The sequence below is a fragment of the Sycon ciliatum genome, chromosome 12 (assembly GCF_964019385.1).
Source record: "Sycon ciliatum chromosome 12, ocSycCili1.1, whole genome shotgun sequence".
NCBI classification, from domain to species: Eukaryota; Metazoa; Porifera; class Calcarea; order Leucosolenida; family Sycettidae; genus Sycon; species Sycon ciliatum.
In genome coordinates, this window is record NC_088654.1 from 26,077,424 (window position 1) to 26,103,064 (window position 25,641).

General features: G+C 50.5%; 2 protein-coding genes across 3 annotated transcripts; one reads left to right on the forward strand and one right to left on the reverse strand.

Moving 5' to 3' along the window:
- The first annotated feature begins 2,324 nt into the window (after positions 1–2,324).
- LOC135828509 (uncharacterized) lies at positions 2,325–5,778 on the forward strand. The gene has a single exon (XM_065340953.1). The coding sequence runs from the start codon at positions 2,438–2,440 to the stop codon at positions 5,147–5,149; it is 2,712 nt and encodes a 903-aa protein (XP_065197025.1). The 5' UTR covers positions 2,325–2,437; the 3' UTR covers positions 5,150–5,778.
- Positions 5,779–8,115: 2,337 nt separating this feature from the next.
- On the reverse strand, positions 8,116–25,462 carry LOC135828189 (cell cycle checkpoint protein RAD1-like). 2 transcript variants are annotated; one of them, XR_010555585.1, is made up of 8 exons: positions 25,220–25,462; positions 20,173–20,328; positions 19,537–19,628; positions 14,283–14,394; positions 12,745–12,924; positions 11,750–11,902; positions 8,973–9,107; positions 8,118–8,755 (listed from the first exon to the last, which is right to left on the reverse strand). XR_010555585.1 is itself a non-coding variant. In XM_065340633.1 (7 exons), exons 1-7 carry the CDS (start codon positions 25,337–25,339, stop codon positions 9,039–9,041), a joined length of 882 nt encoding a protein of 293 aa, XP_065196705.1. In that variant the 5' UTR covers positions 25,340–25,462; the 3' UTR covers positions 8,116–9,038. The 2 variants fall into 2 exon arrangements, 1 of the variants encoding a protein (XP_065196705.1); XM_065340633.1 differs by having other exon boundaries at positions 8,116–9,107.
- Positions 25,463–25,641: the final 179 nt, after the last annotated feature.

The following is a 25,641-nucleotide window of genomic DNA, read 5'->3' on the forward strand; positions in this document are numbered from 1 at the left end:
CGATTGACGAACACGTTAACAATGCTGTGAAGAAGGCCTCGCAGAAGGTGGGAGCACTCTGGAGAGCCCGCCGTTGCCTTACAAGAAAGTCCGGAGAGCAGTACGTGAAATCCGTTGTGATGCCAGATTTGCTCTACGGGTCCGTGGCGTTCTCTGGGTGCCTTCGACAAGACCAGCGGTCCCGCCTTCAGGTCCAGCAAAACCGTGCGGCACGCGCCGTATTCGGCCTGCCACCTCGCACAAGCGCCCAACCTCTGCTTGCTCATCTGCAGCTGTATGGCATCGAAGAGCTCCACAATCAAAAGACCCTTAATAATATGATCTGGCGTTGCTCGAATGGTCGAGCAAGCAATGCACTGCAAGCCCTTCTGGAGCGTCCCAGTACTCGAACAACGCGCGCGCAACGCAGCTTGGGCCTTCGAGTGCCCACATCTGCCTCCAAAGCCGGCCACGACCGCTCGACCGTGCAACCGCTCGCGGGTCCATTTTATGGAACACCCTGCCATCCGACGTGCGTGGTATTACCCAGTTCCACCAGTTAAAACAAGCCTGCCTCCCGTTCTGTCTTGCTAGCAGTAGCACCCACTGGCACTACTGAACACTACAGGAACCTTTGAACGTTCGCGGTACTCCACAGTACCAGCAAGAGTCCATAACCCTGGACTCTTGGTACCAGTCATGTGCTGTTTACCGCCTCTCCGGTGCCTCTCCGGTTGTATTCTAACGTTAACGTTATTCATTGACTGAGCGTTCTTTGCTTTGTACTACACCCTGCTATCATGTTAGGCTATTTCCTACAATATTTTACTGTTTCCATTCGCTTCCATGTAAATTGGGCGACACCGCCCGTTTGGTTCTGCGAATTCAAATAAAAATGTACCTACCTGTACCTACCTATGTGCTAAGTTGTGCACATCATCCTGGATTGGCACATCATCCTGGATTGGCACATCATCCTGGATCGGCACATCATCCTGGATTGGCACATCATCCTGGATCGGCACATCATCCTGGATTGGCACATCCGATGATCCTGGATTGGCACATCATCCTGGATTGGCACATTATTGTGTACAGCAGTGCAAGCGTCGGTTCAACATATTATTATTTCGTTGTACTGTATAGCTATTCACAACGCTGCCACCTCCAACATCTAGTCGCACGTCCGCGTGAGGGATAACAATACGAACTTAAAAGTTGCGACTTCGACTTCAGTTTGAGCAGGGAGTGGTGCTTTCTTGCAGGTTTGCCGAGTGGAAGGTGCGACGTGCTCCTCGTGTGCTCTGGATGGCAGTCGTGAGTCAGTCAAGTGTCAAGTTCGGCAAGAAGCGTGTGTTCCTAGTTGGAACAATCAACTTCATGACAATTACCGCCGAAGTCGCAACTTCTAAGTTCGTATTGTATACCACCTCCTCCACCCTTTCCTCCACCATACTGGCCAACCCTCCCGTTTTTCCCGGGAAAATCCCGGAAAATCAACACTCTTCCCGGGGTCCCGGGGATTTCAAGCAAACTCCCGGAAAAACCAAAGTTTTGTCTGATACAGGATTTTCCTGAGAACTCCATGGTTTCTCCCCGAATGTCCCGGTTTTTTGAACTTTTTTCAAAGGTATGTACCATGTGTACGGTGCTCACTCGCACTTCGAACTGTGCACAGCACTTTGAAGACCTGACCATGCAAGATCTGCACGGACAAAGTGACAGGCGGGCGCCGACTGATCAAACCAGGGAGTAGTACTACTCCCTGGATCAAACTGCACTACAGCCTAGTACAGTACAGGGTCGATCTGTGCTGTACGCACAGCTGCAGAGTCGAACGTTTTTTTGGCGGGAAAAGCTCTTTTTCACTTGTTTTTGTGCCATCCAGGGATTTTGAGAGAAATCCAGGGATTCTGCATGTCTTGTCAAGGGATTGAGATTGTGGTGGTTGGTCAGTATGCTCCACATCTGTTCCGGCGAACGAGTATTGCGGACTTCTGTCGGGCCCGCGGGATCAGGGATGGTATTTCGCGAGTACACACTGGTCTAGTTGCCAGGCCACCAGGCCCACCACCCAGGGGTACCGGGTACGTTGGATAGAGCCGTCTACTCTAGACACAGCTCAGGTGAAGCGCCATAAACGGCGAGGGTGAGGTGGTAAGTCCTTCGACCAATGCCCGTCGGGGCCGATATGGCGATAAGGAGGCGAACCTCGTCTCTATAGAGTACAGCGCGGTATTGTTACCCTCACGATTTGTTAGAGTACGAGTAGAGAGGGTAGACCATGCATGGTAGACTACGCTATACGACTCGCTCCTTGCTCCCCGCGCGCGGGTCTCGAACTCGGGACCCTGTGATTCGCAGGCAAGTCCACAACCACTCGGCCAAAAGCGCTGGTACGGCACAACAGCCAGGAATCCGGGGTCCCACTTTCTGGCTCAGAGTTTTGAACGTCACGATGGGCACTACTACAAGGGTTGTTCCTCTAGCTCTCGGCTTCTGGCTGGCCGCAGTGTGTGTATTGGTGACGAGTTCTTTGGCTTTTGCCCATGATACCGGAACTCTGGACCTTACTGATCCAATCTGGTTGACCAAGAAAGCCGAGGAGGCCCATCAAGAAGATGGGCAGACCCCAGCTGGTAACCGGCATGATGGCCAGCAGCGGGTCGATGCCGCGCCGCGGGTACCCAGACCTGACCTGCCCAAGGTGCGCCGGCGTAGGGATCATGGCAGCAGACATCGCAGACGGTCAGTGTCACCCACAGCTAGCCAGGAGGCTGGCCGTTACTACAAATCAGCTGTAAGCTACACGCATGAGAGTATGCTACCAGACCTGAACAATGCTTCTCACGGCATCCTGCACCAAGGAGACAGCACACGGACGGGAGCACATATACACGTGCAGCTGCCATTCAACTTTTCCTTCTTTGGACATTTTCATGATCATGTGTTTGTATCTACTTATGGCTTCATCTTTGCACACCCACTCCCGAGTGACTGCGCGCCGTACGCCTGCAGACTGGTCCACATGGTGGAGACAAGTTACATTGCGCCGCTCATAGGCGTCTGGGCCGGCCTGGCCAATAACAACAGCCAGCTAGTGCAGTACACGGCAGAGGACAAGACATTTGTACACTTTGTGTGGTCTGTGCGCCTCCTGAGTGGTCTGTGCCACACGGATGTCCGTGGAGTCAGAACGTGTGGTACACGCCAGGGCACGGAAACACAATTCTCAGCAACTCTCTACAGCGACGGCGCCATTGAGTTCCACTACGACAAACTGGGTGCGAGGTCTGCTTACGACAAATTCAATTTCCACAGTGCCAGCTATGGTGGCACGATTGGCCTGCGTGACTCCAGTATCCACGATCATGCAGCCGGTGTTTACGATCACCGCTATGTGCGTTATGCCGACGCTAACATCTCAACCGTGTTCAACGGCAGTGTTCGCCCGAAGAGCATCACATTTACGCCGCTAACAACGCCCGTGTGCTTTACGGCATTGGACGAAACGGAGTGCAAAGCACGCTCGCCGTCGCTTGCTTGTTTCTGGTGCCCGTTGCCACCCGGGTACAATCTAAAGACTCGGCCATTTTGCACCGACGGGGGACATGATCGCAACTACTTGCACTACCGGGCGACTGGCTGCTCAAACACAACGGACGGCGCAGTGCTGAGCTTTGCCAATGACACAGTACTGAGGCACACATACTACACGGCAAGCATGTCCACTGCTGGGCTCCGCCTTCCTGATCTGCGCAATGCCAGCCTTGTCCGAAAGCGCCTGTCGTCGGCCCTTCGTTACTTCGCAACTTCCGTGTCGCTGCCATTCGACTTTCCCTACTACGGACACCGGGTCCGCCACATTACCGTTATGTCACTCGGCTTCATACACATGCACATGTGGCGCTGCCATACGTGCTATGTGAGCGATCACTTCCAAGCCAGCCATGTCTCGCCAATGTACCACCCCTGGTTCTTTGTGAAGGACCCGGTTGGCGTGGATCATGGCGGCATCGACATCTTTCAGGACAAGAACAAAAGATTTGTGCACGTTGTCTGGACAAATGCCGTCCGAGAGATGTTCGCCATCTACTGCAATTATCTGAACTGTTTATTTTGCGCCTGCCCAGATTTCAACTCGCCAAGGGTAACTTTCTCAGCGACCCTTTTTAGTGATGGCCGCATTATATACAACTATCAGAAGCTGACAGATCGCAGTACGTTCCCCCTCAGCTCTAACTTCAGAATCGGCCTTGGAGAGTCGATTGTGGCAGAACCGATACACGACCCGGAGGATCCCTGGCACTTTGTACACTACTCGCCAGTGAGTATCTCTGATCGTACTGCCTTTAGCGGCCAAGCCAAGGTGAAGAGCATCGTGTTCACGCCTGTCGCCAACGCCACTTGCAACTCGGCCGCGACCGTTGCCGAATGCTCGGCAACGCCGCCCGCTCTCGGCTGCTTGTGGTGTCGCGTGACGCCATCGCACACGTTTCAGCTGCGACGCACGTCATTCTGCACGGACGGCTACGGGAACGGAAGCTCCATTACTGTCCGCCACACCAAGTGCACTTCAGTACACCCCGCAGCAGCAGCACCGCCGACAGCAGCCTCCAGCCATGCAAGCACCGCTACTGTGCGTGCGCATACGAGCAAGCGTGATCACGCCCCAACAACTCTCCATCACCAGCAGCCTACTGGTGCACCGGTGACGCCATCAGGAGGCAAAGGCAAAACGCAGCCTCCTCCGCCGCCGCCGCCCCGTCCCAGTAGCCGGCCTCCGTCGCATCCTACAATGCCGCCGGGAAGCGGAGACAAAACACAACGTCCGCTGCCTCATCCCCGCGGCCAGCATCCAACACATCCTATCGCTCCCACTGCCCATCCTGGAAACGTTGCCCATAGCGACTCCCCTGGTGTTCCGACGGGCCGCCATCCTGGAATACATACTACTGTCACTAGTAGTAACAGTGTTGCCCCTAGCAACGGCGCCATCGGAGGAAGCAAGAACCAACAAGACGGTGCGCCGCCGCAGGCGACCAGCAGCTCTGCCGTGGGTGTTGGCGTTGGCGTCACTGCGGCGTTGCTGTTCGTAATGGTATCCGTGGCTCTGTTGGTGCGGCGGTATAGGCTCACCAACGGAAGTGGCGGCTTTTCCAGGTTCTAACGAGTAGCGAGCAATAATTTGTGCAGAAGAAACCCGCTTGGCTATGCTTGCACGTATTGGCTGGTCCAGGACTACAGTGCAGTGTCAGACCCAGGCGAATGTAGTGCAGCTGCCAGGACTAGCTCTCCGTGTGTGTATGTGTGTGTGTGTGTGTGCGTGTGTACACGTGTGCGCGCATCCTCCTTTCTTTCTACTCTTCAGCGTATTCTTAGTAACGTTGTGTTGGGATTAGCTGCTGGCCATTGCACAGCGTTATTAATATTATTGTCATCTTCGGCGAGATGTGATAAGATTTCCTCTGAGAGTGACAGCTTCACTGCACGAAGCTACACCCCCCCCCCCCCCCTCCTTGTGTAGAATTTCCATCGAAATTGGAATTAAAACCTCTCTTTGAATTTCTTCACGTGCTGCATTCTACTGACAGCCTCGCGTATTCTTTCTCTCTTCTAGATAATATTATGTGGTCGAGAAGGTGCTGGTGCATTAGGACAGTTTGTACATCTATATTTATGAATTTATCTACTTTGGAATTATCTATTTTCCTTTTCCACTAGTTTATGAATACATTTATTTACTTCTTCGGAATTATCTATTTTCCTTTTCTACCCACTGTGAACTGCCTCTTCTAAGGGCAACAGAATAACACAATGGTGTACAATTTTCTCGTGTATGATTGTTCTCTCGACTTCTGTCCAATGACGCACAGCCGCACAGTTGCAACCAGGGAGCTGGAGCTCCCACAACCACACCCAGACTACGTGTACAGTAAAAGCAAGAGGATATAAGTCCCCAGCGGGATTACCGTATAATTATATTCTTGGTAAAACCTGTCAAGGCGACCCCCCCCCCCTGTCCTAACGCTAGAAGACCAGTGCAACCAGGACCAAGGGATGCTATTTCCAGTCAAACGACCCCGGATAAGGAGACCACGTTTTGAAGGTCCCTTGAACGGTCGTCTTAGACACGTTTCACTGTACTTGTCGGCCTCCTTCTGTAGTTTCAAATCTTTATTCTCACGATAGCCAGTGGCTAATAGGGTACAGTGTAGTTGACTGGGGTGGCTGGGGTGGTGTATGGCTGGGGTGGCTGGGGTGCTACAACTTTAGGAGTAAATTAAATTATTTGACCGCATGTTCGAGTTTATCGGCAAGGGCGAAAATCTGGAGATGTATATTTACGCTTGCAGTGGAGAAGACCTTGGTAGCTCAAGGAGGAGATCAAGACATAATCAATTGGCTGTAGTGGAGCCTCTGCATATTGAAGAAGGTAGAGATGAAGTTTGAAACTGTTTTCGGTGAATCTCTGGAGTCCGCCAGGCTAGTAAAACATCGTTGAAACGTTTAAAAGAGCACACGGAGCAAGCAGGCCTTGCAGGGATAGCAGGCCTTGCAGGGATAGCAGGCCTTGCAGGGATAGCAGGCCTTGCAGGGATAGCAGGCCTTGCAGGGATAGCAGGCCTTGCAGGGATAGCAGGCCTTGCAGGGATAGCAGGCCTTGCAGGGATAGCAGGCCTTGCAGGGATAGCAGGCCTTGCAGGGATAGCAGGCCTTGCAGGGATAGCAGGCCTTGCAGGGATAGCAGGCCTTGCAGGGATAGCAGGCCTTGCAGGGATAGCAGGCCTTGCAGGGATAGCAGGCCTTGCAGGGATAGCAGGCCTTGCAGGGATAGCAGGCCTTGCAGGGATAGCAGGCCTTGCAGGGATAGCAGGCCTTGCAGGGATAGCAGGCCTTGCAGGGATAGCAGGCCTTGCAGGGATATTGTGCGGCCTTTAAAAGTAGTGCAGTATGCTAGCCGCGGCTATGTCAGGATGAAATGAGGTATAGTGGTGGGGTGGGTGGGTGTCTGCAACAGCATACCATGATATGGCCCGCGCATACGCTCGTGCAATACAGGACACAGTCTACTAGCGATAAGTCACGCACTCACGACAAGCTGCACACTCGCAACAAGTCGCTCACATATCGCAAACAGACGCCATGCGCATACAGATATGCATACAGTCTCTGTGTAAATACTGGTGCAAGGGATCGCCAAGTACAACTTGGCCAGTGCCAAGTAGGTAAGTTGCAAAGAGGTCATGATGTCATTGTTGCTGCATAGAACTCCGGCAGAATGATGTCATAGTTGCTGCATACTACTCTGGTAGGATGATGTCATAGTTGCTGCATACAACTCCGGTACCATAATGTCATAGTTGCTGCATAGAAGTTGATAGAAGTTCATAGAACTCTGGCAGAATGATGTCATAGTTGCATCATACCGTAGAACTGTGGCAGAATGATGTCATAGTTGCTGCATACCATAGAACTCTGGCAGCATGATGTCATAATGAGAGAAGGCAGCCAGCGCGACCGGTCGACCCGACAACTTGCCGTTTCGAGAGATACTCTGGTATGCGGCCGTCTACGCAAGGCACATCGCTCCTTCTGCTGGAGGATAGCTGTGAATGTCAGCACTATGAACAGTGATCACTGTACGGCATCATCACTATACGCCATCATCACTGTACGCCATCATCACTGTACGCCATCATCACTGTACGCCATCATCACTGTACGCCATCATCACTGTACGGCATCATCACTGTACGCCATCATCACTGTACGCCATCATCACTGTACGCCATCATCACTGTACGCCATCATCACTGTACGGCATCATCACTGTACGCCATCATCACTGTACGCCATCATCACTGTACGCCATCATCACTGTACGCCATCATCACTGTACGCCATCATCACTATACGGCATCATCACTGTACGCCATCATCACTGTACGGCATCATCACTGTACGGCGTCATCACTGTACGCCATCATCACTGTACGACATCATCACTGTACGCCATCATCACTGTACGGCATCATCACTGTACGGCGTCATCACTGTACGACATCATTACTGTACGACATCATCACTATACGGCATCATCACTGTACGCCATCATCACTGTACGCCATCATCACTGTACGCCATCATCACTGTACGGCATCATCACTGTACGCCATCATCACTGTACGCCATCATCACTGTACGGCATCATCACTGTACGGCGTCATCACTGTACGCCATCATCACTGTACGACATCATCACTGTACGCCATCATCACTGTACGGCATCATCACTGTACGGCGTCATCACTGTACGGCATCATCACTGTACGGCATCATCACTGTACGACATCATTACTGTACGACATCATTACTGTACGGCATCATCACTGTACGACATCATCACTGTACGACATCATCACTGTACGACATCATCACTGTACGACATCATCACTGTACGCCATCATTACTGTACGGCATCATCACTATACAGCATCATCACTGAACGCAAGTGTAAGCTGTGCATTACTGTGTCCGTAACAGATATGGTCGCACTCCCACACCAGTATGCAGCCATGCTGTCAACCAGCATGTCACACACGTGTATACCGACGCGACGGACAAGGCACTGAAGAAGGTTCGTGTTGAACAGTCAACAGCGACGACGACGAGAGCGGCAATGGCACCCAGCGGTAATGGGCGAATGCGCTGCAGCTAGGAGACGGCCGTGCAAACATGGGTAACTTGAGGATTAGCGGACACACATACACACCTGTGTACACACACACACACACACACACACACACACACATGCACACACATGCACACACATGTCCAGATAGAGTGTACGCAGAAGGGCAGCATCCCTGAGCCCACAGCAAGGAACACCACTGTCACACAATGGTAAGAAAGAGATATGCCGGAGGGATGGTGTGGTGCAACAAGCACCAACACACTGTATGTGTGTGTGTGTGTGCATGCAAACATACACACGTCGCGGACGGCAAACCAAGCCGCTGCTAGCAGGGTTGGCACGCATGCCAGTCGCTGTATGATCACGTTTGGTCGGTCCACGTGTGCTCCGCGTCCTCATTACCATCATCTAACTCCTCATCAGGCCCGCACTGTCAACAAGTACAAACATACACACGCATACGCACGTACACACACGTACACACGCGTACACACACACATACACACTCAAAAGAGTCATGTACACACACGCGCACACACATACACACACGTGTACACACATATGTACATGTACATCACGGAAGGTGGTCAACACGAGGCACACAGCAGGCACGTTGGGACCACTGAAGCATATGCCCGGACCTCGAAGTTACAGGCTCCTCAATCTACCCCTTTGGGTCAGTTTTCGTGGAAATATTATCACCATACAGGCCAACCCTCCCGGTTTTCCAGGGAAAATCCTGGGAAATCAACAATACTCCCGGGATCCCGGAGATTTCAAGCAAACTCCCGGAAAAGCCACATTTTTTGTCTGATCCAGGTTGCTCCTGAAAACTCCAATGTCCCGGTTTTTTCAAACATGTGTACGGTGTGCACTCGCACTTCGAACTGTGCACAGCACTTTGAGCCTACAGTCCATTTCAAAACTATAGACGCGTACCTAGGCAAAAACCGTTATGCCAGCATCTATACCACATAAAATCTGTGATCACTTTGTGCATAATTTTTTCCAAATTGGGCGTCTGTTATCCAATCGTTTAGAAACTATATGAGAGCAATTGTGGAGCGGACCTGAGAAATATTCCGAAAACTATTCTCAAAAAGTTCCAGCCAAATTTGAAATAATTTCAAAAACACTGCGCGTCTATAGTTTTGAAATGGACTGTAGATCTGGACAAAATCGGGTTTCGAGCCTAGATCTGGACAAAATCGGGTTTTTGAGCCTAGATCTGGACAAGATCGGGTTTTGAGCCTAGATCTGGACAAAATCGGGGTTTGAGCCTAGATCTGGACAAAATCGGGGTTTTGAGCCTAGATCTGGACAAAGTCGGGTTTTGAGCCTAGATCTGGCTAAGATGGGGTTTTGAGGCTATATCTGGCCAAATTTGGGTTTTGAGTCTAGATCTGGACAAAGTCGGGTTTCGAGGTCCTTTGGTCCAACTAATTCCCAATGCACTACTGCAGTGGTGGAAGATATCCGGCAAGATCTGCGCCCTAAACACAACACCTGCTTCAAGTACAGTAAAACCTGGGGTAAGCGACCTCTGATTTTAGCGACCACCTGCTCTTAACCCTTTGGAACTGCACTGATCACACCACGCCAAGACATAGCTGCAATTGCAACTATACTTGTTCCAATTTCCATCATAACGCTGCTTCTACTTCACCGATTTTGACGATCTTGGGCTCGTTGGAAAGCTCTTGGAACGAGGATAACAGCGAGCCCAAACTCATTCAGGAGAGCGATTGCTGTCTGCTACTGAATGCCAGGAACGCCAGCTGAATACCAAATCTAAAACGGGAATAGTCCTTGTCTCGCCATTTCACTCGTGCTAGCTCAAAATCATTCAAAAATTTTCTAACAGACTCACAAAAGCCGTGACAAAAAGCGCTGGGAGTGATGTCACACGCTGCGTGGGCAGGAAGAGGGAAAATCCCACTTTTGAACGAAATTTGCACTTCGCTGACGCATGAGAAATCGAGCGAACGTTCGAGCACTTGCCGCTCTGTCGTACTAGCTCGTATTGACCCCGGAGTTTTTCGAGCCGACAGCTTAGATTCTCTGCTACCTCGTAGGTATTTCGATTGTTGAATTCAGTTGAGATTTGACTGAGTTATGACTCGTTGAGTGCACTGGCACACATAACATTGGCATCGTTCGAATTCGAACGATGAGCTCCAAAGGGTTAAAGGGGAAGTATACCCTAAAATCAAATTTTCACCAGTTGTAGTCTTCTGGGTGCTGAGTCGAATGGTCTTGGTCCGAGGAAGCTGAGACGCTCCCTTCCTCCTTTATTCCCAATCGAACTCGCGCACTTCCACCGAAACTGGGTGACTGCGCCCTACTAGATGGGGATTTGCATGCAAAATGTCACTAAAAGCGCCATTTCGTTCTTATAAAAGCACAGATGACCGCGATTGCCCCATATGTTGTGTAGTCTTTTGGACGCTGAGTCGACTGGTTTTGGTCCGAAAAGGCTGCGATGCAGCGTTCCTCCTTTATTCCCAATCGAACATGGTTGAAAAAGCGGTCACGTGCTCCTGGGTGCCCAAATCACCTGGTCACCACGCCAGCAGGCGACAACTTTCACACTAAGGTTCAACTCGAGTTCAACTCGAGTGACAGGACTGCACCCAAAAAAGGTCAAACAGGCTAGTAAGTTGTACCCTGCAGGCACGGTGACCAGGTGACTGGTGTACGCAGGAGCACGTGTTTTTATAAGAACGAAATGGCGCTTTTAGTGACATTTTGCATACAAATCCCCATCTAGTAGGGCGCAGTCACCCAGTTTCGGTGGAAGTGCGCGAGTTCGATTGGGATTCAAATAGGAAGGGAGCGTCTCAGCTTCCTCGGACCAAGACCATTCGACTCAGTACCCCGAAGACTACAACTGGTGAAAATTTGATTTTAGGGTATACTTCCCCTTTAACGACCGTTTTTCCATGCACGGACAGCTCTACACTGAACCTGTTGGACCTGGTTCTAAAGACCACCTGGCTTTAACGACCGCTTTTGCTTGCACCGCGGGGTGGTCACTTAAACCAGGTTTACTGTACATGCACATGTACATACCAAGTACTCGACAAAGCACACGTTGCCGTCCTCGTTCTTGATCATGTACTGCAGCGAGAGAAAGCCGCGTGTGTCCACGCGTAACGACACCTTGCTGGAGATGTGCAGAGCACGTGTGGACGGCTTGATCAGAGCAACCTTGTACCGATTGAGCTGTGCGTACAGACAGACAGACAGACAGACGGACACGCACATACATAACACTTTTGTCATTATCATCATCATCATGGCCGTCCAAAGATAGTTGTTGGTGTGTGTGTGTGTGTGGGCGCGCATGTGTGTGTGTGTGGGCGCGCATGTGTGTGTGTGTGTGTGTGTGTGTGTGTGTGTGTGTGTGTGTGTGTGTGTGTGTGTGTGTGGCGCTAGTCTTGATCTGTCCCATTCAGATCTTGTCCGCTATCGTTGCTATATTGAGAGAAAATCTGTGAGTGCACATCCAGTGCATTTGCAGATTTGCGTGCTTCTCTTGCGACGGGCGTATACACGGTATGGTGTGTGTGTGTATGTGTGTGTGTGTGGTGTGTGTTTGTGTGTGCATGTGTGTGTGATTCGGCCACCCACACTGATAGCACGTATTACCTTCACTGGGGCAGGGATAAATGGCAGTTGGATCCCGGGACGGATACCCTGATGCCGTCAATCCTTTTTCTGCACCTTGTCCTCACCTACTTACTGGGGTGTGGTGATCCCATAAGTGGGATAATTTCCAAGTCCACCCAGAATTTGGGGGTTTCAGAGGGTGTCGGCCGTTGGGCGGTTCAATAGCCAATTGAGTCATCTTTCCAGGATTCCTTTTGAATCTGTCTCCCCTCTCCCGGGGAGACCCACGTGACCAGTTTTGGCAGTGAGCAAGTACAAGTACAAGTACAAACGTGTGTGTATGTGTGTATGTAAGAAAGAGTTCAGACAGATAGACACCCATTCTCTCATCACACCCACACCTGCCCGCACACACGGAGACAGACTAAAAGGGACATTAACAGCCTGAGTCTTACTTGAGTCTGGCGGCACTCAAAGCAATCGACCATGTCGGAATCTTTCGGATAGTCTGCATGTGAGGAGCCAATATAACCAAACGTGGACAGGCGAAGGTAAGGCGCATCCGGAGACATCAGAACCTCCAGGCTTTCATTGCTCATATCCAATTCCGAGAAGGCCTCGCGAAGACATTCCGACTGCCATTGTCGTAGTATGTAGCAGCAACAGAAAAGGCACAGAGGAAGCAACAAACAACATGGGAATGTTACAATGCCGTCCATGGCCGCAACTTCACAAAACGCCATGGGCTACGAAGAAGTGTACACTTGTACCTCGTTTATCCGGGCGGTCCGGGACCGGGCACCGCCCGTAACTTTGAAATGTCCGCAAATCAGAATCACATACATTTTGATGGTGAAAGGCTATGACGTCGCTATTTCCACGAAAAGTAACAACATTTTTTTGTTTACAAAAGAGTAGTAATATTTCCACTAAAATTTGCCCAAAGGCATGCCCGGTAGACCGAAGTGCCGGTAACTTCGGGGTACGGATAGTGACTGAGGCATGAGTGTACCAGGCAGTCTGCAAGTCTTCACAGCAAACTGTGAAGTGTTTGCGTGAATCAGTTCAGTAGAGCAGGTCAGTGCTGGCTGCTCAACTACAATCTCAGATATATATATATATATATTTCGCTCCTGCTCTTGTAGCAGTTGAGCACTCTTGCGTGGGGTAGTGCCTTTGCTGTTTGCGTTATGCAGAGCTCACTGACTTGTCAGTTTGAGCACTCTGGCAAGGTACGTTCGGGCCTGATTGGAAATTTTTATTTTCATTGCTATCAGGTTCGGCCTCATTTTCTCTGTGCTGCGCTGATGAGTTCAAAAAGAACGAAACAGCATGCTGTCCGCAGATTGAGTATATATATATATATATATATACTCAATCTGCGAATACATGTACTGGGTAAATAGCGTCCTGGACTAGTACCGTGACCAGCCCTATGTTAGCAGGTATGGGACTGCACAGCCCGGTGTTTGCAGGTCTGGGACTGCACAGCCCGGTGTTTGCAGGTCTGGGACTGCACAGTCCAGTGTTTGCAGGTCTGGGACTGCACAGCCCGGTGTTTGCAGGTCTGGGACTGCACAGTGCCCTGTACCAGTGCACAGCCCGGTGTTTGCAGGTCTGGGGCTGTATGGTGCCAAGCGCTAGCTGGCTCGCACGATCAGATTTCCCTGAGTATCACAGTGCAATGCATCACAGGTTTGGCATACAGTAAAACCAGTGTTTGCCGGACCAAGCGGAATCCAGACTGGACAAATTTTCATGCACCAACGTGCTATGGTCCAGTGTGGATCGATTGTGCTTTCTTGGATCAAGCGGAATTCTGTCATATCAACACCGTCTCCGCTGCACCAAAGGTGTTCGTTTTCTTCTTCTACAAAATCCACGCATCTCCAGACACTGAAGTGCATAAGGGAGTGTGGTGGTTAGGTGCATTAAGCTCAGCCGCTCAGAGGTCTCAGTTAGGGCAGGTCTTACTGTACTTCCAGGCACCTACATGAAGGATAATCTTGTTGACGACGTTGGCGCTCGTGAAGTTGAAGTCGAGTGTGTCATCCGGCTCAAACGTCCGTATTCTGCAGTCCGTCAACACACCACCTTCCTCCAACCTGTTGTGTTGTAATGCATACACACATACACACACACACACATGCATACATACACACACATATACACACACACACTCCAGCACACACACTCCAGCACACTCCAGCACACACACATATACACACATATACACACACACACTCCAGCACACTCCAGCACACACACACATATACACACATATACACACACACGCATGCATACACACACACATATACACACATGCACACATGCATACACACACATGCATACACGCACATATACACACATGCATACACACACATACACACATGCATACACACACACATACTTGTACTTGTTGCTCACTGCCAAAACTGGTCACGTGGGTCTCCCCGGGAGAGGGGAGAGAGACTCAAAAGGGAATCTTGGAAAGATGACTCAATTGGCTATTGAACCGCCCAACGGCCGACACCCCCAGAAATCCCCAAAACTCTGGGTGGACTTGAAAATGATCCCACTTATGGGCTCACCACACCTCAGTAAGTGGGTGAGGACAAGGTGCAGAAAAAGGATTGACGGCATCAAGGTATCCGTCCCGGGATCCAGCTGCAGTTACCCCTGCCCCCAGTGAAGGTAATACTTGCTACTAGTGTGGGTGGCTAATCAGAGTGGATCTGATATAAGCTTCACTAGCACCATTGATTACACAAGAGTTAATCTAGCCAGAAGCAGTCCATGGTTAATAGATATATATTGTATACTTCAAATAGAAAGTATATGAACCCGGGAACCAACAAAGGTGGCAGGTACAACATTACACCTTCAAGCAGCCGAGCCTGTTGGCAACAGACCCAACACAATCTGGCATAAGTGTACCCATCAACCGAACTAGCTGGCACATACACACATGCATACACACACACACACACATGCACACATGCATACACACACATGCATACACACACATGCACACATGCATACACACACATGCACACATGCATACACACACATGCACACATGCATACACACACATGCACACATGCACACATGCATACACACACACACACACACACACACACACACACACACACACACACACACACACACACTACTACTACTACTACTATGTACAGCTACCCTATCGGGCCACGCCGCTCCCAGAAACGGGAGACAACGACAAGAAGAGAGAAGAGAAGAGAGAGAAATCGCAAAGTCAACAATATTTGGCATGGCGTTGCAAGTCCTGTGGCCTTGAGAACCGTCTTTCGCAATGCTCGCATTCATGACGGCAGTTGTTCCTGGCTGCACGTGACATCCGTTTCGCACGGTCACAGTGATGACGGCTCAAACCAGAACGAGAGCGGAAAGAGCGGAGACAAACATCACATCGAAAAGAGTCAGATTCATGGCGAATAGATATAGTGGGGACATCCGTGGACACAGGACAGCGATGCACAGCCAGTCCTCCAGCGCTCCTCAACCACCGCATGCACTTCATACATTGCCTGGCACCCTTCTGTTGTGACACAGGCAACTTCCGCTGTGCAATGCACTTGTGTCGGGCCATGTCGTTACGGCGGCGGAAGTCTCTGGCACACAGCAAGCAGCGCAAAGGTGGCGAATCATCTGTGTGCTGTGGTGGCTCAGCAAGGAACATCCTCCAGTTCTGCCGGTCTTGGGCATTCTGAAACCAGGAATCCACGCCAGCTGCCTTCATGTCTCTCTGGACAACGTCTTTCCAGCGCCGCCGGGGACCACAAGGAGGGCGACGACCACTCAACCTTCCAAACAAAATCTGGACGGGAGCACGGTCTGCAGGCATGCGCGCGACGTGCCCGAGCCATTCCAACCGCCGACGCCGAACAAGGTCTGACACCGGTGTAGTGTCACCCCAGCGCGCACGGAGCGTTGTCGATGAGATTTTCTCCTCCCATTGCTGACGCCGAGATACACATAAGATGGAGCGAATGCACCGGTGGTGAAAGTTGTCCAGCAGATCCAAGTCGTGCCGAAGCGGAGCCCATGACTCAGCACCGTAGAGTAAAACCGACAGAACACAGGCTGTGTACAAATGACGCTTTGTTGCCACCGTCAAGCTGGTATCCCGGAACACTGGTAGGAGGCAGCCAAACGCCTTTGCCGCATTGGCAATCCGTCGCTGGATGTCAGGTGAGGATCGGGTGTCTGGCGTGATGAGGGAGCCCAAGTACACAAACGATTCAACATACGAAATGCTGTCGCCACCCATGTCCATCGGCATCCTGTCCTCCGGGGAATTACCAACACCAACTACCATGAATTGTGTTTTCGACGAACTGACGGACAAACCAAACGAGGATGCAACACGATGAAAAGTCTGAAGCGACTGCTCAGCCTCAGCCCGACTCATTGACAACAAAACGGCATCATCTGCAAATTCAAAGTCGTGGAGTTGCACTTGAAGGGTACCCTTAGCACGGGAGTAAAGCTGACCATTGATGTTGTAGGACAGTGATATACCAGAATCAGGGCTGGCCTGACGCATCGCATCTCTCCAGCACATCATAACAACACCAAAGAAGAGATTGAACAAAACCGGAGCCATGGTGCATCCCTGGCGCAAACCATTTTCAACAGGAAACGAACCACTGACTTCAGCACCAACACGCACCTCTGCTTCCATGCCGCAATGGAACTGCAGGATTAGCTCTGTGAGTTCCTCAGGTACGCCCAGCTTGAGAAGGCATGCAGCGAGAGCAGGGCGCGGCACGGAATCATACGCTTTTCGTAAATCCACGAAAACGAGGTAGCCCTTCTGACGATGCTCATAAAACTTCTCTACTAGTTGGCGTATACAAAAAGTTCCATCCGTGCAGGATCGTCCACGGCGAAAACCGCACTGCGATTCCGGCAGCACCTTCTCAGCAAGCCTCTGAAGACGGGATTGCAGGACACGGCCCACCAGTTTCCCTACAACATCAAGCAGCGATATTCCCCTCCAGTTATCAAACCTGGAAAGGTCTCCCTTCTTCGGAATTGGTACAAGGACTGCGTTACGCCACTCAGCAGGTACAGTGCCACTAGTCCAGATTGAGTTCAACAGGTCGATGAGATAGGGGCATATGGTGCCGAACGCAGCTTTAAGCAACTCAGCAACAATTCCGGAACCTCCAGCCGCTTTGCCGTTAGCCATGTGCCGCAATGCCACAACAAGTTCTGCCGATGTTGGTGACGGTTGCCACAATGAGCGATCGATGTCACGCTGCGTGATTGAGTCAAATATTGCAGGGTTGAATGAACTTGGTACGTTCAGCAAACATTGAAAATGGTGTTGCCAGCAATCGCGTTCCTCATCAAGAGAGCTGCACACATTCCCATCACTCTTCCGCATGCTGCGACATGGAACAGGCTGCAGACCGTCGTAGCACTTCTTCATGGCTGAGATTGCTGACCAAACTTTCTGCCCACTGAAACGCCCATGCTGAGCCAGGTCAGCCTGTGACTGCAGCCACTTTCGCTTCGCGGCACGCACTGCAGCCCGAGCATGGCCGCGGGCCATTTTGAACGCACACAGATCGACGTGAGTCTTTGACTGCAACCACTTGCTGTATAACTTGTTCCGGCGTGTGAGTAGAGTATCAAGATGCCCTGCATTTGCAGCAAACCAGTCTGGCTGTCGACGACCTTGCCGGCCAAGAGTAGCATCGGCAGCTTCAGTGACGGCACACTTCAACTTCACCCACTGGTCCTCCACAGCACTGCAGTCTGCCCATCCGTCAAGACCAGTGGCAACATTAGCAGCGTATTCTGCACGCAAACAATCAGCAACTTCATGATCAGTGGCATCAGCACCCGGCACCTTGGTCATCGCGCTAACATTATACCGACCAGCAGTCTTCTTGTTAGCGGGTCTACGGCGCCTGGACACACCGAGACTTAGCATGTACGCTAGACAAACCAAGCGATGGTCAGTTGAACACTCAGCGCTGCGGATGACATGACAATCTCTGCAGTTTGAAAGCTGACGTCGTCGCACAATTACATAGTCAATACAATGCCATGTTTTTGTACGGGGGTGTTGCCAAGTTTGCTGGTGAATGCCGCGCTTTTTGAACCATGAGTTGGTGATGACCAGGTTATGCATAGCAAGAAATGACAACAGTTCTCTACCAGCCTCGTTTAGTAGTCCAGAGCCATGCGGACCACGAACAGCTGACCAGGGATCATCAGGTGCAGGGCATAGAGCTGATCCTACCCGAGCATTGAAGTCACCAAGTAGTACTAGATCATCAGTAGGGTGTACAGTGCAGAGCAAATCCTCCAAATCATTGAAAAATTCACTCTTCACTGAACGAGCAGAACGGAACGTCGGTGCATAACACACTATGACTGTCATCCACGAACATTTAGTTGGACTATGTACGAAACGAAGACGAGCTGACACTAAACGCGACGACTTAGCCGTCCACTGTCGACCTCCTGCATCCCATGCATCAGCACCTCGCCCTCGAAGGACAACAGCGACTCCTTCTCCACGCTGAGCACCACACACACACACACACACACACACACACACACACACACTCCAGCACACACACACACACACACACACACACACACACACACACACACACACACACACACACACACACACACACACACACACACACACACACATGTACACACACACACACACACACACACACACACACACACACACATGTACACACACACACACACACACACACACACACACACACACACACATGTACACACACACACACACACACACACACACACACACACATACACACACACACACACACACACACACACACATATACACACATACACACACACGCACACACACACATACACACACACATACACATACAAACATACACGCACACACACACATACAAACATACACGCACACACACACACACACACACACACACACACACACACACACACACACACACACACACACACATACACACATGTGTTACCACATTACAGAGCGCCAGCCAGTGAAGTTCGCGCTCGAGAACCGCACCATGAGCTTGAAAGCGGATGTGGCGGCCGATGGAGCATGGGTGTACAGGTGCCCAATATCAAGGGTTGCTTGGCTCGGGGTGCACACAATGTGTGAGTGCATGGCTTGCAGTCATCACCACTGGGGGTACCATCCTCACCGCCTAACTTACAGCAATATCAGCGGGCACCCATAACCACCATAGCACATTCGCAGAGCAGTTGGACTGCCAGGGGTGTTGCCAGCAAATATGTTCAAGCAGTCCTGGTGAAAACAAAAGCAGCAAAAACAATAGTACCAACACAATAGTACCAACACAATAGTACCAACACAATAGTACCAACACCCCTACCACCACCAACAACAGCAACAACAGCAACAACAGCAACAGCATGACCAAGTGTCAAAACTCCAAAGATTATGAGTGCGACAACAACATCACTGGTGACCTGATGATGTCCAGTGGATGACCTATTGGCAGTTTATTTTATTCCAGCGGAGCAGCAGCAGCAGCTTGATTATTGCTTTGGATTTCTTTTCTACATTGCCTTTCTTTGCACCTTTTACTATTCGCCCTTCGTGTTCTTTCCAATAAAGGATTTTGAGTAGCAGCAGCAGCAGTTGCAGGCCATCACCACCACCGCCGCCACCAACACCACCGCCGCCACCACCGCCGCCACCACCACCACCACCACCAGCACCAGCACCAGCACCACCACCACCACCAGCACCACTACCGCCGCCGCCGCCACCAGCACCACCAGCAGCAATATCATCAGCGCCGGCAGATAACTCCTGTGCTGCTTACCATGAAGACGTTCAGGTTGATCTTGAACGTAGCACTGTCCTTGCTGAAGGAGAACTCTTGGAAAACGCCGGACTGCACAAAGGCATTGGCCTGCACACACTTGCAATCCTCCACCGTCACCTTCAGACCATTGCCACTGAGGAAACACGTCGCCATCTGCAGAACGCATGCATACACGCGCCCACACCAACACCCACCCACCACCACAGCGGTACGCCAACAAAATACAAACAACAAAGGTTGGCGAACAGCACAATTGGAATTGTTCAATACCACACCTAGACCCTAGAGTGCTTGCTTTGTCAACTACAGTGAAACTTGTCTACAGTCCATTTCAAAAATATACACGCACTGTATTTTTGAAATATTTCAAATTTGGCTGGAGGTTCCCGAGAATTTTTTCCCGAATGTTGCTCAGGTCCTTTCCCCAATTACTCTCATATAGGTTTTTAAGCGATCGGATAGCAAACGCCCAATTTCGAAATTTTATGCTCAAAGTTATCACAGATTTTATGTGGTATAGATGCTGGCCTAGCGGTTTTTTGAAATCACGCGTCTATATTTTTGAAACGCACTGTAAGACGACCGCTCAAGGGACCATCAAAATTTGGTCTCTGTTACCAGGTGGTCTTCTTATCCAGGGCCATTTGACTGGGAAAAGCATCCCTTGGTCGTTGTTGCAGTGGTCTTCTGGGACAGGTGGCCGCCTTATCCGAGTGGTCGCCATGACAGGTTTCAGTGTACCCAGTCAAAAAGACTCAGATCACACACCATTCACAATGGCCACAGCTTTATCAGAACAAAACTGGGTGCGGGAGAGCAGCGCGAAGCAGGGAGTCGTAAAATACCGGTATCTTATGACCACTATTTCACATACACACACACACACACACACACACACACACACACACACACACACACACACACACACACATTTTAATTTTAGGATGATCTCTCACCTCTTATCTTCCGTTTGAGCGATACTTCTCTCTCACTCTCTCTCACACCCACACCCACACACTCTCACCTCTTCAGCTGCTAGCTTAGCACTACTTCGAAGTACAGTAAAACCTGTCAAGGCGACCACTCGGATGAGGCGACCACCTGTCTAAGGGGACCACTACCACCAGGACGAAGGATTGTCAATTTCAGTCAAATGACCCTGCACAAGGAGACCACCTGTACACGGAGAACACGTTTTGAAGGTCCCTTGAGTGGTCGCCTTAGACAGGCTTCAGTGTACTTCTCTCACTCTCACACACATACACACATACACATACACACACACACGCACACACACACACATACATTTAGGACCATGTCTCACCTAGCACTATCTCTCTCACATATGTATGTATGTATGTATGTATGTATGTATGTATGTATGTATAACTCATAATCACAAGGTGATCGTAGAGGCATTAATCAGCGAGAGAATTGTGAATGATGTCTCTGAATCCAACTCTATCGTGTGCTGCATGAGAGAGAGCATGCAAGGGAAGACCCGTCCAACTTTTAATGTTAGAAATCCATGATGTCGCGGGCCTTCCTCTCGGTCGAGATCCAGGAGTTGATCCTTGCAGGAAGGGCTTGGAGAAAACGTCATGTCTCGCAACATGGCCAAACCACATCAACTTAAATTTCTTGACTTCGTTCGCTAGCCGCATCCTTGCTCCGATGATGTCATTGATTTCTTCCAGGATAGATTGGTTGGTACGCCGGTCGTGGTATGTTACTCCTAAGAGTCGGCGGAAGCATTTCATCTCGAAGGATGAAATTCTTCTCATTGATGAGGCAGATAATGTCCAAGATTGGCATCCGTATAAAACAGTCGCTAGCACAATAGACCTAACAAAACGAAATTTAGTAGGCAAAGAAAGTGATGGCGATTTCCAAATGAATTGAAGCTCAATGATCTTTTGCTTCCCTAGTGCTAAGCGTCTTCTTATCTCCACATCGGACTTGCCATCCGACGTGATTACGGCACCTAAGTATTTAAACTGGGATACCTCTTCTATTCGCTCATTGCCTACTTGAATGCACCCCAGATCACCACCGCCCTCCGGCGCTGCCATTGACTTGGTCTTGGAAGCATTGATCTGCATGCCTAGTCTTGTTGCACTCGTATCCACGCGCTCGTCAGGTCCATCAGCTCTTCCACAGACGATGCGATTAGATCTATATCATCCGCAAAACGTAGGTTGGTCACGCACATGCCGCCGATACATACTGACCCATCAAACTCCTCCAAAGCATCAGACATGATGTACTCCAGGAATACGTTGAACAGACAAGGCGAGAGTAAACAGCCCTGCCTGACACCCACTGACGTGGTGAACCAGTCGGTGATAGTGGATCCAACAACGATGGCAGCTTCAGTAGTAGCGTAAAGCGCTTCAATCAGGTCCACAATTCTTGCTTTGATGCCATGCGCTCTCATAATCTTGAATAGCGCTTTGTGCCAAACCCTATCAAAGGCCTTACGGAAATCGATGAAGCAATGATACACAGCCTGCTCTCACGTACACATACTATTTAGGACTGTCTCTCTACGTCACAGCCTCATTCTAAGCAGCCCCATGTTGCATGTCATTGCTGACAGTAAGGAGATGGAGATGGAGGAGAACGATATGCATGTAGAGTAAGACCTGCGCTCTGAAGAACGCAGGGGCTCAGAGCGCAGCCTAGGATTGTTCTAAAATGCTGAACTGTTAGTCGTTTTGTTCTTATTCATGGAGAGCATCGTACGATATGTACGATGCGATCACACCGCGTGGAAAACAAGTAGAAATGGCACATGCGTTCGTTCATAAATTTCAAAATTTGTAAGTCTAGCCTGAATCGCTCTTAAATCTGGGCCATTTTCCAGCCTAAGTGTTCATCGGCGCCCGATCTTATTGTACGTAGATAATGGTGCTGAGGCAAGCAGGTGGACTGCATTGTGCGGCTCCAGTGGATTAGTCGCCTTAGACAGGTTTTACTGCAGCTCAATTGTTAGGAACATGATCTTTGATGATGAATTTCTAGTTCCCGTTCCACTGTTGTGTGTGTGTGTGTGTGTGTGTGTGTGTGTATGTGTGTGTGTGTGTGTGTGTGTGTGTGTGTGTTGAACGTTGGAGGGACATCGTCGCTGCTAATCTGAGTGCTCGGTGCGCGACAGGTGACTGGTGCGACTTGGCGGAGGACAGACGAGACTGGCGCCTCATGTGCAATCGTCCCCGGCCGGATGTCCCAAAGCCTAGAGTGTTCATTTGCGGCTGTGGCAGGGACTTCCGTCGGCCCAACGATCTAACTCGCCACAGGAAATACTGCAACTCCTGATGCTATCATTGCACGGAGCAATGGGCATCCAAAGGCCCAAAGGTGTGTGTGAGTGCCACAACGGCATGACAGCTTCTGTTCGGGTGGATGGCAAGGTGACTGTCCCGATAACTGTGAGAAATGGATTGCGTCAGAGCTGGACTCTAGCACCAATGCTTTTCAATTTGTACTTCTCTGCTGTCGTTGCCAGTTGGAGGTCCAGTTGTCCGGATGCTGGCATATCCTTTCATTATAAAGTCGGGAAGAAGCTAGTTGGTGACTGAACGGCGAAGGGCAAGCTCCTGTCATCAAAGATCACAGAATCACAGTTTGTTGACAACGTTGCACTCCACACAACATCTCGGCCTACCTTTGAAGCAATGCCATCGAGCTTCATCACCTGTGCAAGCAGCTGGGGGCCTAACAGTCAGTGTCAGAAAGACCAAAAGTATGGCTGTGGGTGAGTCTGCTGATCGCCGTGACGTTGTTGTCGGGGTAGACACGATTGAAGTGGTGACCAATTCACCTACAAGTACCTTGGCAGTGTGCTCTCCTCGGATGGTCTGGCCTGTGCTGATGTCTGCTCTCGCCTTGCGAAAGCCTCAGCTGTGTTCGGAGCCCTCAAACTCCCGTTTTTTTACAACAAGGCCCTGTCGCTTCGCAGCAAGAGGCGTGTGTATGAGGCTGTCATCCTCGTGGCCCTCTTGTAAGGTGCGGAGACGTGGACCCCAAAGGCAGGCCACCTCCAGAAGCTCAACACGTTCCAGCATCAGTGTGTTCGGTCCATCATGGGTATTAGCCGTCGTTAACAGTGGGATGACTGGATCACAACGGCCACATTAGCGGCTACACTCGGTGTTGACCCTGACATCACCAGCATCATCCGTCGCCACCGTCTTCGTTGGCTGGGTCACGTCGGCAGGATGGACGACTCACGCGCACCGAAGCAATTGCTGTTTGGCGAGCTGCCTGCCCCCCGTCCTCGTCACGGCCCGAAGAAGAGGTGGCGAGATGTGGTGTCGACTGACCTGGCGGACCTCGGCGTGACCACCTGGCTTGAGAGTTGCCAAGATCGTCCCGGCTGGAGATGGGTTGCAAGCAGCACTCTACCGCCACGGCCCGCTCCTGATCCTCTTCTCTGTGTCTGTGGATGTCCGTTTCGTCAACCAGGAGACCTGAAACGGCATGCCAAATTCTGCGCTCGTGTTCTCACTTGAACTTTCCGACATTCACTATCATTGCGTAAGCAATGGGCAAAAATCAAGGTCAAGGTGTGTGCATGTGTGTGTGTGTGTGTGTGTGTGTGTGTGTGTGTGTGTGTGTGTGTGTGTGTGTGTGTGTGTGTGTGTGTGTGTGTTGGCTATAAATTCATCCTATAGCAACTGAGCAAGCGTGGGATTGGGAATAATGGGAATAAGCCTGGGGTAGCCTTGACTATGCTGAGTGGAACTGGGAGCTTCTGGCAATGGGGACAACTGTTGCAAATGCAGCTCATTGCACTGTATGCAGAAGCACATTGGTAAATGTACTACCCATGTGCCATGTTCGTCGACGTCGGATTGAAACCAGGGAGTAGTACAATATTGTACTACTCCCTGATTGAAACACCGTAGTTTGTACAGCAGCAGATATGCATCATTCTTGGCTTTCTCAAAATTCTAAAGGACGCCTCGCGCAGCGTATGATTCAAGTTGGTCCCCTCATTTCTAACAATGAAAACAACGAGGCTATGCGACGCTCAACTGACCTCCTTGAAATGCACGGCCTTCAGAATGTTGGACAAGTTTTTGGCGTTGTCCATTTTCGCCACGAAGATGTATTCCTCGTCCTTTTGACTGCCATCTTGAGAAGATTCCGGCTGGCTCATGGTCTCTCACTGCTACTCTTCAACCAGATTACCGTTTACTGCTAAGATTACGTTATCGACAAAGATGCACAGCCTGCGAAATACTAAAATAGGACCATTTGCCAATAACAAGCAGCCGTTCTAATTTTGACAACTTTGAATTATTTTGAGTGGGACATTTTTTCGCGCGGTTCCTCTGAACATCAGTATTTTCGCAGACTTCGCTCTGTTTTGCGAGTGTTCAACCCCGTTTTCATTCACGTGATCATGGGATTGTTCGAGCTATACGCCTTTTCGACCGAATTCGGGGCGATTTACAGAAG